Here is a 13,637-nt window from a genome sequence, read left to right as displayed (position 1 = left end):
TTTAACTCTTGCAAGAGTTGTGAGACCTATTTGCATGACCAAAGTTTTGTATTTGTTTCTCTCTAATGTACAACAACTTTGTATTGCTTGAAAGCAAAAGAGTAGGAGGAGCCACTTATCCACGTATCAAACAAACAAAAATTGTAAATCTCTCTTTGTTTGCATTATTCACTGTGTGTATGTGTACAACAATAGTTGTGTGCATGTTTTCTTACTTTATTTTAGCAAATTAGAAATTGGGTAATGCTAAAAAAATCAAATTTTAAAATCAAATTTTGTAAATCAAATCATATGAATGTTGATGATTAAATTATTATTTAAATGTTGATTAACGTGCTTATTTTATATCAATGTATTTAATTTACAAATTTAATTTTTCTTAATACATAAGAAGTTAATTGGTAGAGCGGACCATTTCTGGTCTAACTATCCAACTTGATTGCGGGTCTAATTGTTCTCCATAAAGTATTACTTCAAACCTTCCCGATTGCGGTACCAAAGGTCCAAAAATTGACCTTGGAACGACAAAGCTGCCTATACTTTGAACATATGTCATTACTCAGATTTGGCTTTAACCCAACATCCCATCAAATGACTCAGATTTGTCTTGAACCCGAAGTCCCCATCAAAACTTTAACCAAATGTCAAAAGTAGGATCAATTATTTAAGGAGGCAGATTGTTTGCCCTGTTTGGGTGTCCTTCCTATATCCTTCTATTTGTACGGTCATGATTAAGCCACGTTAACATTTTATATTCATATTACTTTTTATCTTATTATCTCTATAAAAAAATCAATATAAAATGTTGACATGATTTAACCGTAACCGTACAAAATAAAAGAAAATGAAAAGAGCACCCAAACAGGAGGACAGACAATCTACCTCTGTTAGTTAAATACGCAACATAATTATACATAGTTAAATATAGTTTATGAGAGCATCTTCAAGTGTTTAGTTAGGCCAACTTGGTTGGTTGTTCTTATCACAATTTCATAAACGTCTAACCCCACGTACTACCGCGATTGATAAGTCGTCTAGATTTATTTTACTAATAACTTTACATGCAAAGAGAACACAAAAATCGGTGCAACTACAATAAACTCAATAGAGTGTGAAGCACCAAGAAGTGTGTAAAACACTTGCTATAACAAAAATTGTGAATACTTTGTAAGGTGTAGAGCACTAAGAGGAGTGCAAAACACTCTTACTACAACGAAAATTGTAGAATACTTTGCCCGAATTTTTTGGCATGACATAGAACATGCATGTAGGAGTAGGTTGTGAATTTATTTACCAATTCGGAGATCTACATTATGGTTGGTGGAAGTGGGTTTCAAGGAAAGCAAGCGAGTAAGATGGAAAATAGGAGTAACTTATGTAATTATTTCATCATGGATACGTAACATGCATAAATACAAACAACATTGAAAGAAAAAAAAATACTTCAACACATCACAAAATCTGAGATGCATGAATAAACGCTCTTACTCATTTAAGCTACATAAGTTGCAATTTGTATATACAATTGCATTGAAGCTTGTAAATTTAATCACGTTGGGATGGATGTGTTTGAGTTGTCAAAGCATTAGAGACATGTATTTTAAGGGAGAGAAATGTTAAGAAAATTCTATCAAAGTAAGACTCTTCATAGACTCTGTCACATCCCGACCCGGGCTCCACCACATCTCGAGCTCGACTCCGCCGTAGCATGATATTGTCCGCTTTGGGCCTTGACCACACCCTCGAGGTTTTGTTTCTGGGAACTCACACGAGAACTTCCCAGTAGGTCACCCATCCTGGGATTGCTCTCGCGTGAACTCGCTTAAGTTTGGAGGTGAGCATGTACATATAAGGCATAAATGATCCACTTTCATGGATGATGTAGAATCTAACACTCTCTTTCGCTTCATAATTTAATATCAATTCTCGTATCAATATTATAAGATACTGTGCCAAATATGAGAGGATAGAAAATATATAATCAGCGTCATAAAACACGACGATGCATTTGAGGATTCTCTAAAACACGACAAGTCCCACAGCGTCGTAAAAGGCTCATATTTATCGTAGCCGTGGGGTGGGGGCAGGGTTGCCACAGTCGTTTGACTCAGTCGTCAGTCGCTCTCCAGAAACAATCAACTGAAAACCGCCGGTACGTTTTCTCCTTCACTGTTAAGCAAAGTCAAAGACGCCAAGTACGACAATCAAACACTCATTACTTCATCTAATTAACTTTTAATTTTAAACTAATCAAACCCCACTCAAAGCTTCCATCTTTCTCTTTGTTCATCCAACCCCTGTACAACTCCGATCCGAAACCAAAAACCCAGTTCCTAAATGGTTTCTGCGACTTGGTTTATCGATTTCGGATCGACCCAGATGGGATTTCGAATCGGGTTAGGGTTCCTGGTGCTGGTTTCCCTTTGTTTCACGGTGAAACCCCAGTGCAGCAAGAGCTGCGATGCTCTAGCTTCTTACTACGTATGGCAGGGAACTAATCTCACTTCCATTGGCGATGTTCTGAATACGACCGACTCCACCATCGTGGCCTACAACAAGGACTCGGTTCCCAACATATACAGCGTCCGGTTCGGCATCAGGGTCAATGTTCCATTCACCTGTGGTTGCACCAATGGCAACCACGGCCAAATGTTCGAGTGGGATGTCCGTACCGGCGACACGTACGACCGGATTGCGAAGATTTTCTATTCGAATTTGACGACGGTGGAGGACTTGGAGTGGTTCAACAGCTATGATCCTAATAATATACCCAATAATGCTAAAGTGAATGTGACAGTGAATTGTACGTGTGGGAATAGCGCGGTTTCGGAGGATTATGGGCTGTTTATTACTTATCCTCTGCGGCCGGAGGACAGTTTGGATTCTATTGCGGGGACGGAGCGGTTGGATCAGGCTTTGCTGCAGAGATATAATCCTGGTGTGAATTTTAGTCAAGGGAGCGGTATCGTGTATATTCCGGGCAAAGGTTTGAGCTTTTGTTCTTGATGGGATAGTTTTTTGTGCTTTGAAGTTGTTCTGTTGTTGAGAATTGATGCAGACATTGAAATATCTTGCTGAATTTGCATAGTTGGTAAAATGAAACATTTAGTTGTTTCGGAGTTGGAAAATTGTTAATTGATTCGGCTGAGGCTTATGTAGGAATGTATATGCTAATGAGTAATAATTTGAGCATGGGGTGAATTAATGAGTTTTAGTCAAGGGAGTAGTTTCATGTATATCCCGTGAAATGGTGCCATTTTCGACCAACACGTGGTTTCGTGGATATTTCGCTAAGTGGTGCCATTTTTTGACCAACATGTGAACTTTCGATGCATACATACAAAGTAGGTAATTTCATATGTAGCGTTGGAAAATGAAAGGCATGTGGTTCTTTTGTAGTTGAATCTTGTTATACGATTTGGTAGACATTGCATGTTATTACTAAGTTTGGATGCCTTGATCTATGTTGCAATGCTAATGACTACGGTGGAAACGAATCCACTAGAAGGGAAGGTAGCAAACAATTGATTAGAAGGGTCTTGTTTAGGAAGTGATAGGCAGAAATTTGTGAAAAAAAGAAACTTCAATAGTGAACTGAAATCCCACAGGAAAATGTTCAGGGTGAACTTAAGAAAGTGGAATCCTTACAAAAGTTTCGGGGAAATTTACAGGCCAGATAATCGATTCCTTGCAATTTCAACAAAGGCATCTTTAATTGTTAATCATGAGTTTGTAACGAATGTTAGAATGTTCAATAATTAAAGTGCTCGGTGGTGCAAGGTCTTTCCTGTGGTTATGGATCCAGTGGGCATCTAGGGAGTGATGTATTGAAAATGTTAGGTGAAGAATAATACAGTAACTCTCTTGTTTTAAGATATCAATTGACAATGCAGTTTTTAGCTGAGTTGTCATCTTGTTTTACGAATTTTATTGTCCATTCCTCTGATTGATATTCCTTGATGCAACGTGCGAAAGTGCTAGTGAAGACAATTGAGTTGTTTCAATTCTATGTTGTTTCTGAGTTGTTCCTGTGGTATAAATAAGTATAACGAATGTTTATTGGATATCCAGTTTTTAGGTATTATGAAGCATTGCTCTACTTTCAATATGGTTTCAGAGGAGGCTTTATTTTCAACTTTCCTCACCAAAGTTTCATTTTATCTTGCAGATCAAAATGGAATCTATTTGCCTTTGAAGTCAAGGTATCTTCTACTGCCTCAATACGTTAGCTTAACTATATTACATCTTGTTTTCACTTTCCGTGTCTTCTGAAGATTGTTAATATTTATGAGTTTTATTTGTTTCTGTTCTTTTTGCAGCTCAGGTGATGCGGCTGTCTCCAAAATTGGTTTCATGTTCAGATGCCAGTGTGTGAGGGTGATTTGAAACTCAATGCTACTTGGAGCTCATCATTTTTCTTTTGTATAAGCAGGGCTAGGAGGTGGAGCCATTGGTGGCATATCTGTGGGAGTAATTGCTGGAGTGCTGCTATTGGCTAGTGGTATATATTTTGGAATTTTCCGAAAGAACAAGGTGGACACAAAATTTCGCTTAGCAACATATGAAGATCAATCTTCTCCAAATGGGCGTTGTAAGTTACTCGTCTCCTTGTTTCTTTTTCCAGATAGACTTTTTCGATGTTACCTTTCCACTTTGATTCTTTGCAGTAACACCAGTTTGAGTAGCGGACTAAGCTCCTTACTTTAGGATGTTATTCTTCTCATTCAGCATTCATTGATTCATTTTCATCTTCCCATTCTTTCCAAACAAGAGGGTTTTCCTTTTTTCCTCCTCCTCCCAAGGTTTCTTAAAAATTACGGGAAAAAGACTGCTGCTATTGTAATTGTTAGTTGTTCAATTTTATTGAAGGATTGGAACTTTTTTCTTTATCTAGTATCAGTACCACTGATAATTTGCCCTTAGAAATCCCATTGAACCGGCCCTGGCCATTTTGTTGGTCTGTTTTGTTTATAATAATTGTTATGAAGTGTCATGAAACTGCCATGTATATTCTGGTCTTTCTTGCACTTATTTGAACATTCGTTGTATTTTACTTGTTCTTGCCCTCAAATGGTCTAAGATTTTTGCACCAAATGGATGTTTGACATGATTTCATTGATTTTTCTTCTGGGTCTAGCCCTTGTGATTACCCCCGATAAACCTGGAGAGTCAAATGCTGATGGTCGAGGCCTAACAGGCATTTCTGTGGACAAATCAGTGGAGTTCTCATATGAAGAACTTGCGAGGGCTACTGATAACTTCAGCCTAGCTAATAAAATTGGACAAGGAGGTTTCGGGGTTGTTTACTATGCAGAGTTGAGAGGCGAGGTTTGTTTTCTTTAACATTTTCATGATTTATATCCATCATTTATCTTTTCTGTCCAAATGAAGTATGAGATTTTCTAGTCCAGCCCCATGATTCATGAATTAAGTATTTAGTGTTTCTAGACCATGCTTGTGTTTATTTCGTAATTGTTTATTTCTTCTTCTAGAAGTCCCACTCATATAACCTCTGTGTGCAGAAAGCTGCAATCAAGAAGATGGATATGCAAGCATCAAAAGAATTTCTGGCTGAGTTAAATGTTTTGACACGTGTACATCACTTGAACCTGGTAATGAACTTATCTTTTCAACAATGACAATGCATATGAATCTTGCTTAAGAACTATAAAATAAGGGTGATGTTATTTGCACTCCAAAAATCTCATTGTGCACTCTGTACTAGTTTATAACCATTGAACTGATATCTAAAATGTGTAATCATCTCTAAGCTTCTGAACGATCAATGCAGGTACGCTTGATTGGTTATTGTGTTGAGGGCTCTCTTTTCCTAGTCTATGAATATATTGAGAATGGCAACTTAAGCCAACATCTGCGCGGTTCAGGTTAGGCTGTGCTTGATGAGGATTTAAGTACTTCTGTATGCAAGAGAATGGTGATAACATGGTTTAATGTATCCAGGGAAAGGGAGGGACCCGCTACCGTGGCCTATCAGAGTGCAGATTGCCCTAGATTCGGCAAGAGGTCTCGAATACATTCATGAGCATACTGTTCCTGTTTATATCCACCGTGATATCAAATCAGCCAATATATTGATAGACAAGAATTTCCATGCCAAGGTTATTTTAGTGCCTCTATTTCCAATATGAACCATTAAAATCTTGTATTGTTGCAATAAAATTCCCTCCTTTTCATTGCAGGTTGCAGATTTTGGGTTAACTAAACTGACAGAAGTTGGAAGTACATCACTCCCCACACGTCTTGTGGGAACATTTGGATATATGCCGCCGGAGTAAGTAGTTTTTTTCTCTATTATTCCTTTTAGCAGACTAGCACTAACAGATTGCCTTTGTTGCATTCTTCTGGAAGAACCTATCATAAGCTGAATGAGTTTATTGATAATTTTTCTAGTCGTCATCCTGACCAATAAGCTGATGGCTGAAAGGCCTGAATATTGTCTTTGTACATATGGATTAACTCCTAACATGGTTGTGTGCAGATATGCTCAATATGGCGATGTTTCTCCTAAAGTAGATGTTTATGCGTTCGGAGTTGTCATTTTTGAGTTGATATCTGCCAAGGAAGCTGTTTTCAGAGAGGATGGCTCTAGTTCGGAATCAAAAGGCCTTGTTGGTTTGGTTAGTTTTCTCTCTATCTTTCTACTTAAATAAGCCAATTTGCTTTTATCAAGTTTATGCAGGGATTCTATCTTGCATTACATACAATAATCTCTCATAAAGCAGTTAAGCGTGTTTTTGTTGTAATTTTATTTTTCACAGTTTGAGGAGGTCCTGAATCAGCCCGATCTAGAAGACCTCCGAAAATTGGTCGACCCTAACCTTGGAGACAACTATCCGCTTGATTCAGTGCACAAGGTGAAAAAATTTCTCAGACCAAAACACATTATGATTTGTCTCTAGATATCAGTCTAAAAATAGGTACGATGGCTTTCTGGTGCAGATGGCCCAACTCGGCAAAGCATGCACGAAGGAAAACAAAGATCTGCGTCCAAGTATGCGATCAATCGTGGTGGCGTTGATGACACTCTCATCCTCAGCCGAGGATTGGGATGTCGGATCCTTCTACGAAAATCAAGCTCTTGTCAATCTGATGTCAGGACGGTAGAATCGGGAGAGTGCAGTGACGTTGCTTGTGTTTAGGAAGTTCCTTTTGATGTGATCATACCGAATATAAAGACATCATATGGACATTGTACATGTCATATAAGTGAGCATTGTGGGAGTCTTGTGTAAATTGTACATATCAATTAGTGTATCAAGTGAAGAGATAAACAGTTCCTTTCGATCTTGTGGTAAGATTGTCGAGATTTGCAATGCAACGAGCCAGTTTGTAGGTCAAATTCTCTCCTTGTAAAACATAGGTATGAGACAAATCGATCTCTTATTTTCTCGTTGAAAATCTTCATTTAACTAGAAGCAACATGCACAATTATGTCTTTGACTTCCCAAGACACAAATATCAGACGTACAATCTTTTGTCGAAGAATAATGATAGAGAGAACAAATTTTTAAATCAAATTTATAAATTAAAAGATATGTCACTAATAGAAAACAAATACGTTAATCAATATTAATTAATAATCTCTATCATCTACAACTACATTATTTTGTTTGCAAATTTGTTTAAAACTTTGGTTTCCCTAATATTAACCTTTGCTAAAAGCAACATGAATAATGACAGTCATGACTTATCTTTTAGATTTTGTCTTCTGTTTTTTTTTTTAAACGTTTTAAGACGGATCAGGTTTATACTCTTTTTTTTTATGTATCTTTTCTTATGTTTTGATGGATAAGATTTATGTCTCCCGTGACTAGAAAATTGATTGTCATGATGACTCATGAGATTCAAAGTATGTCGTGTCAGTTCTAGAATTTTATTTTCTTTTAATTCGTTGCTGGCATGAAGCATGCGGCTAAGAAAGAAAAAAGCACGGCATGCAACAATGTCAGTGGAAATTTCAAGAAATTTTTTCTTGTGCCCCAAGATTTCTGATTTATTGACCGACGACATGAGCCAATGGCCATTCGATGTGTGCTCTTTTTGTATACTTTCAGAGGTCCAGACCATTTTCTGGTGGCCAATAAATAAAGTCCAGGACCATTTTTTGTGATTTAACCATTTAATTTTCCAACTGTGATATCTCTACGGGGATTGGTCAATCTGGTTTGCTGGCATATGCATGGTATCAGAAGGCAGACATGATCTGAGATTCTTATTCCAAAATCCATTGGAAATGAACAAAAAATCCCAAATCCATCGTTAACCCAGCCGAATAATGGATTTTTAAATTTATTTAAACAATTTTGGGGCAATGAATCCATGTAATATCCAGCTTGATAATGTCATAATTCCAAATTTGGTTACCAAATACAATGAATGTGATTCACCTACTCAAAAAACCTAGTCTCGTACACTAGAGGAGGTTGGCACAATTTCGTTCCTAAATGATTTTGCACAATTATTCTTATATTAAAACAAAGATTAAGTATCTAAAACTCCTTAACTTTTTAGTGTTATTTTAAATAAGTCTTGACTTTTTTTAAATATTTCAAACAAGTACCTAATTTATTTAAAATGTCTCATCTGTTAAGCTCCTATTTAATTTCTATTAAATCGGTCACCACCAACTCCATTAGGCCATCATATCCAAACCCAATATACAATCACTAACTCAACTCTACAACTCAAGCCGCCATATCGAGAAGAAGTTCATAGATGTTGCTTAAATGTTATGGACTGCCATGATGCAAACGCCACATCTTCACCGTCCACAAAGAATAACTAGAAGTTTACAAGCCGAGAATCGACTAATGAGGAAACCACATGTGCAGAACAAGCTCCTTGAAACCCTATCTGAATTCTTAACACTCTTCTTTGCTAGGAGATTGTTGTCCTGATATAATTTCAATACGTGTTTGATCATTCGGTTCCATATTATATAATTTATGTTTAAAATTTAGATTTTGAGGCAACTAATATTAATGTTGACCATGATATACCTATGGGTTTTGAATATAAAGGTTGAGATTGGGTTTCAATGGTCAGAGGTTGAGGTTAGAGGTGGCGGATGCTTGATATTTTCCGATCTTCATTTTTGTTTTCTATTTTATTTGTGAATTTGTTTATTTATTTTTATTTTTTTCATCTTCATGAAGTCATTCTTATTATTAGTTTAGTGTACATATAAGCTAAAGAGTGGGAACCATTGTTTTACAAGAAAAAATAATTGGGCTTAAAAGATGTGACATTTTCAATAAGTGGGTACTTGTTTGAAATGTTTAAAATGAATGAGACCAATTTAAAACGATACTAAAACGTTTGGGAGTTTTAAGTATTTAATCCTTAAATTTATTAAGAAATGTAAAATAATCTACATATGATAGACATACAAAACATAACGAAAAATCAAAACAAGCGATTGAATAACTATTGTATTATTGATAACTTCATTTAACGTAAAATTGTTAAATCATGTCTTTACTTAACTATTTAGAGTTTTATAATAAAAAGTGAAGTGATCTTTGGGAGATTAATTAAGACCATTTTCATCGATGTATAGGACACTTTTGTCTTAAATAAATGTGAACTCCTATCGGTCACGCATTTGTATATGGCATTTAGAAAACAGACTATTGTATATGCCGATTATGCATGAGCATAACTAACGATACTAAGCAAAGACAATTATTTAAGCGATCACCTTTCTTTTTTTTTTTTTCTTTTTTTTTTTTCTGAAAAACCTTGATGGTACAAGGAAAATTTATTGATATGAAAAAAGAGAGGGGGTGGACGAAGGACCAAAACCCTCTAAAATAAAAACTAAAAGGTAAGAAGCTGCAAAACAAAAGGGGAAATCCAAAGAGACTAGGAAGAATAGAGAATCACACATTAAGACAAGGAGACAAACCTGTAGGCCAACATGCCCAAGAAATCTGAATGCAGAAAAGAAAGAATCTCAATGCCTGAGCTAACTTCACAACAAGGATGACAACATGAAGTTCTGCATAGAAAGAAATATGATGCCCCTAACTCAGGAAGAAACTACCAAGAAAATAGCCCATAGAATCTCGAAAAACCCTACCACAAGCAGCATGACCCAGGTTACCTTTAACACGGAGCATCCGCATTCACTTCGACCCAAGGATGGAGGGGGATGCCAAAGAACATAATCTATAGAATGATGACTTAACTGAGATATTACAAGAGAGACTAAAGTTGCTTATCCAAAATATCATGTACATGACCTTACAAAGCGATGTTACTAAATCGATATAGATACGTTTTTCATATCTTGTTTTAGAATTGTCATTTGGGTGATTGAGAATGATTTTTTAGTTTATTTCTCGTTGGGTTAAAATCATTCTTCAGGTCTTGTTTCATACGTCCAGCAAATCCCTTTTTTCTTCTTGACCTTATTTATAATTCCAAAAATCAGAAACCAACAAATCCCTGCAAATTATCTTTTAGCACCTGCAATTCACATATATTGCCAAAAGCCGGCTATAAGATATTTCCTTGTTAGCACCTATTCCCCCAACCTACTATTAATTATATATTATAATTCTCTTCCCAAATTTCTATTAATTATATTATAATTATTTTCCCAAATTTGTCAATTAATCCTTGATTAATGATTAATTTCCAAATTATATTACGTAATTAGGCCTGCCGACCATCTATAAATATTTGTAAATAAATAAAGACCAAGTGCTGTAGTCTCCACGCTTCTATACCTCCCTTTCTCACACGACTTGTGTTTTTCGCTTTTGCTTCCTTCCGAACCATGGGAGCAGTCCAAGCTGCAGAAGAAGAAATAATCACAACCCTACATCTGCACGACGTCAAACCAACCTTGCCATCTATTGATAGGTCAACATCATTGACTGATCACGAGCATCATCTAAATCTTGAAGAAGTGGAGGAGATTATAAGGTACAAATTCGAGAACAAGGTGTTGCTGCAGGAGGCTTTCACACATCCTTCCTTCGTCCCCGCCGAGTGCTCCGGTTCATCCTACGAGCGTCTGGAGTACGTCGGAGATGCGGTGCTAAATTTGCTGTTCAGCAGAGAACAATACCTTTTGTACCCCGACTTGGCACCCGGGCCGTTGACGCGGCTCCGGGCAGCCAATGTTGATACGGAGAAGCTTGCGCGTGTGGCGATCAAGCATGGGTTGCACCGGTACCTGCGGCATAGGAAACCGTTGCTTGAAGAACAAGTAAGTGATAAAGATTTAAAGCTGCTTAAAACTTTTTGAATCATATTTTGCATTGGGTGTGGTTATCGTTTAGGGTTGAGGGTCAAACATGGATTTCGATGATAATTGAAGTCAATTTTGATAACTTGCAAGCGTTGACATTGTTTCGTTGGACTTCTTGTGTTTGTTTAATTGATTTGATCGCTGTTTAGTATATTTTTCAACGCATTAAGTTTTGTCTTAATCAGTTGGACTGTACGGCGTATTGATGAAATTGGGTTCCACCGTAAAATCAATTGGCAATATGGGAAGTAACCCAAGATCATATAAGCACATAGCAAACTTGTCTCCTCATCGATGTGGGACAACTCTCAACACGTCCCTGCACATGTGGCCGATTTTCAAGCCTAACACGTGGACAATACAACAGGATGAAATTGAGGTTTTACCATAAAACCAATTGACAATGTGGGAAGTAGCCAAAGACCATATAAACACATAGCAAACTTGTCCCCTCACCAATGTAGGATAACTCTCAACACGTATGACTTTTGGCATGAAAGATAAATCTGAAAGTTTGTGTTTGATTCTTGTTGGATTACCTGCCCATTGCTTTGGTTATACAGCTTAGGCTCCCATGTATTATAGCATCCCCAGTAAGGCATGCCAAAATTTATATTGGTTAATGAAATTGAATCATATTAAGGAAGAGAGAGATATAAGACTTGGCGAAAGTCTTTTTCTCCCTAGCTATAGCGCTGCTGGCAAAACTATTTTACTTATGAATATCTAGTTTGTTAAAGAAGACTATGTAATGCGAATTAGTTAAAAATGACTTATTGGGAGATGTTTTCTTGTTAAATCCTCTATATGAATTTTTTTTTTAAATTTTACTACGGGTAGGGAGAGGGTTTGAAACTATTATAATAATGTATGGAAAGAGGGAGTTTCGAACCCGGGACGCATGGGTGAAAACTCAGCCTATCCACTAGGATATTCGTACTACATGTAGATCCTCTATATGAAATGAGTTTTCTTTGAGAAGAAAAAAAAACGTTTGAATTTGTTATGATCAAAAGTTTTGTTGAAAATGTACACAGATTCGAGAATTTGCACGAGCGATTCATGAGTATCCACTGCATTCCAATGGTCTCATTGATGCTCCAAAGAACCTTGCGGACATTGTTGAGTCCACAATAGGTGCAGTTTTCATGGACTGCAACTCAATTGACATTGTGTGGAAGGTAATGGAATTTCATGTCGCTCGTTATTATGTTTGCTCATATCTGTTTTAGAACTGTGATTAGTACTGTTTTGTGTTTTGAAAACTAGGTGTTCAAGGATTTGTTGGAGCCTATAATAGATCCGAAGACGATAAAGAGGCATCCGGTGTCACAACTTCATGAAGTGTGTCAAAAGAACAATCTGAAACTCCGATTTGTCGATTTGTGGGAGGAGAAACACACGGTTGAGGTTTTTATAAACGATCGGATTGTTGGAAGAGGCACTTACAGTCTCAAGAAGGAAGTTGCACACAATAGAGCAGCGAAAGATGCATTTGACAACATGTGGAATGTGATAGGTCAGAAGAAAGACATTGTTGAAGACCACCTAAGGGACAATGGTCACTGGGAGGATTAATTTATAATCTAATGTAATTTTTACATACTCAATATATCTGAAATTTGTAGCGTTGTTCTTCATATTAGTTTGAAGTGTTGATGGAAAATTGGCTAATATATAATTTAACGCTTGTTGACTGTTGTTCCGTTTTAATCAATTTGGGATATGACCGCTCGAATCCTAATTGAAGCTAGAAGATGAATTTTCATGAAAGAAAACTATTTGGACAAACTATGCAGGTTGACATATCTACGTTTTCACTCAACATGCACTGAACCAAGAGAGTTATCTGGTCCAAACCAATCCTAAACACTAAACGAGATCTACATGTCTGGCCTTGCGTTGCATGTTCTTGAATTCACATGCCTCAGATCTTCTCTCTACAGGTATAATATTTGCTTTTTCTCTGCTTTTCCTTTTATATTTGTATGAAAGTTGATTCTAAAAGTGAATTTCCACTGACTTGCTATCACATGATCCACCCATCACTACTTGATAATGTCCCAAAATAGCAACATATATCTTATCTTGTGTCCAAATCTTACATAACGTAGGTTTTCCAGCAGAAAATATGATAACTTTAACCGTCTCTTTCTCATCCATATATTAAAATCATTGCATGAATCAGACCTCTCTTTTCTCAACGCATCATATCTCCTCTCTCTCTTCTCCCTCTCTTCTTTGCGGAACATCAGACCTTAATTTCTTAGTCCTTTCTCTCTCGGCCTCAATCTGGGTTGGATTTTACTCTCCCATGGTGGCTACTCCGACACAAACCTCCCCTTCATCCTGTTCG

At 36.8% G+C, this 13,637-nt stretch overlaps 2 protein-coding genes across 3 annotated transcripts; both read left to right on the top strand.

The window, feature by feature from the left end:
* Positions 1-2,126: 2,126 nt before the first annotated feature.
* Positions 2,127-7,302, top strand: LOC137739535 (lysM domain receptor-like kinase 3). Of its 2 annotated transcripts, XM_068479141.1 has the most exons (12): positions 2,128-2,986; positions 4,169-4,202; positions 4,320-4,324; positions 4,433-4,591; positions 5,138-5,328; positions 5,523-5,612; positions 5,792-5,885; positions 5,962-6,119; positions 6,201-6,292; positions 6,500-6,638; positions 6,780-6,875; positions 6,961-7,302. In XM_068479141.1, exons 1-12 carry the CDS (start codon positions 2,338-2,340, stop codon positions 7,123-7,125), a joined length of 1,872 nt encoding a protein of 623 aa, XP_068335242.1. In that variant the 5' UTR covers positions 2,128-2,337; the 3' UTR covers positions 7,126-7,302. The 2 variants fall into 2 exon arrangements, with proteins under 2 accessions (XP_068335241.1, XP_068335242.1); XM_068479140.1 differs by lacking the exons at positions 4,169-4,202; positions 4,320-4,324; positions 4,433-4,591 and having other exon boundaries at positions 2,127-2,986.
* Positions 7,303-10,747: 3,445 nt separating this feature from the next.
* On the top strand, positions 10,748-13,161 carry LOC137739678 (ribonuclease 3-like protein 3). Its single transcript, XM_068479339.1, has 3 exons — positions 10,748-11,239; positions 12,319-12,462; positions 12,551-13,161. The coding sequence occupies exons 1-3, from the start codon at positions 10,805-10,807 to the stop codon at positions 12,857-12,859; spliced, it is 888 nt and encodes a 295-aa protein (XP_068335440.1). The 5' UTR covers positions 10,748-10,804; the 3' UTR covers positions 12,860-13,161.
* The last annotated feature ends 476 nt before the right edge of the window (positions 13,162-13,637 follow it).

Source organism: Pyrus communis, chromosome 7 (genome assembly GCF_963583255.1).
Source record: "Pyrus communis chromosome 7, drPyrComm1.1, whole genome shotgun sequence".
Classification (NCBI taxonomy): domain Eukaryota; kingdom Viridiplantae; phylum Streptophyta; class Magnoliopsida; order Rosales; family Rosaceae; genus Pyrus; species Pyrus communis.
The sequence above is the reverse complement of the archived record's forward strand: the minus strand, read 5'-3'. Positions and strand labels throughout refer to the sequence as shown.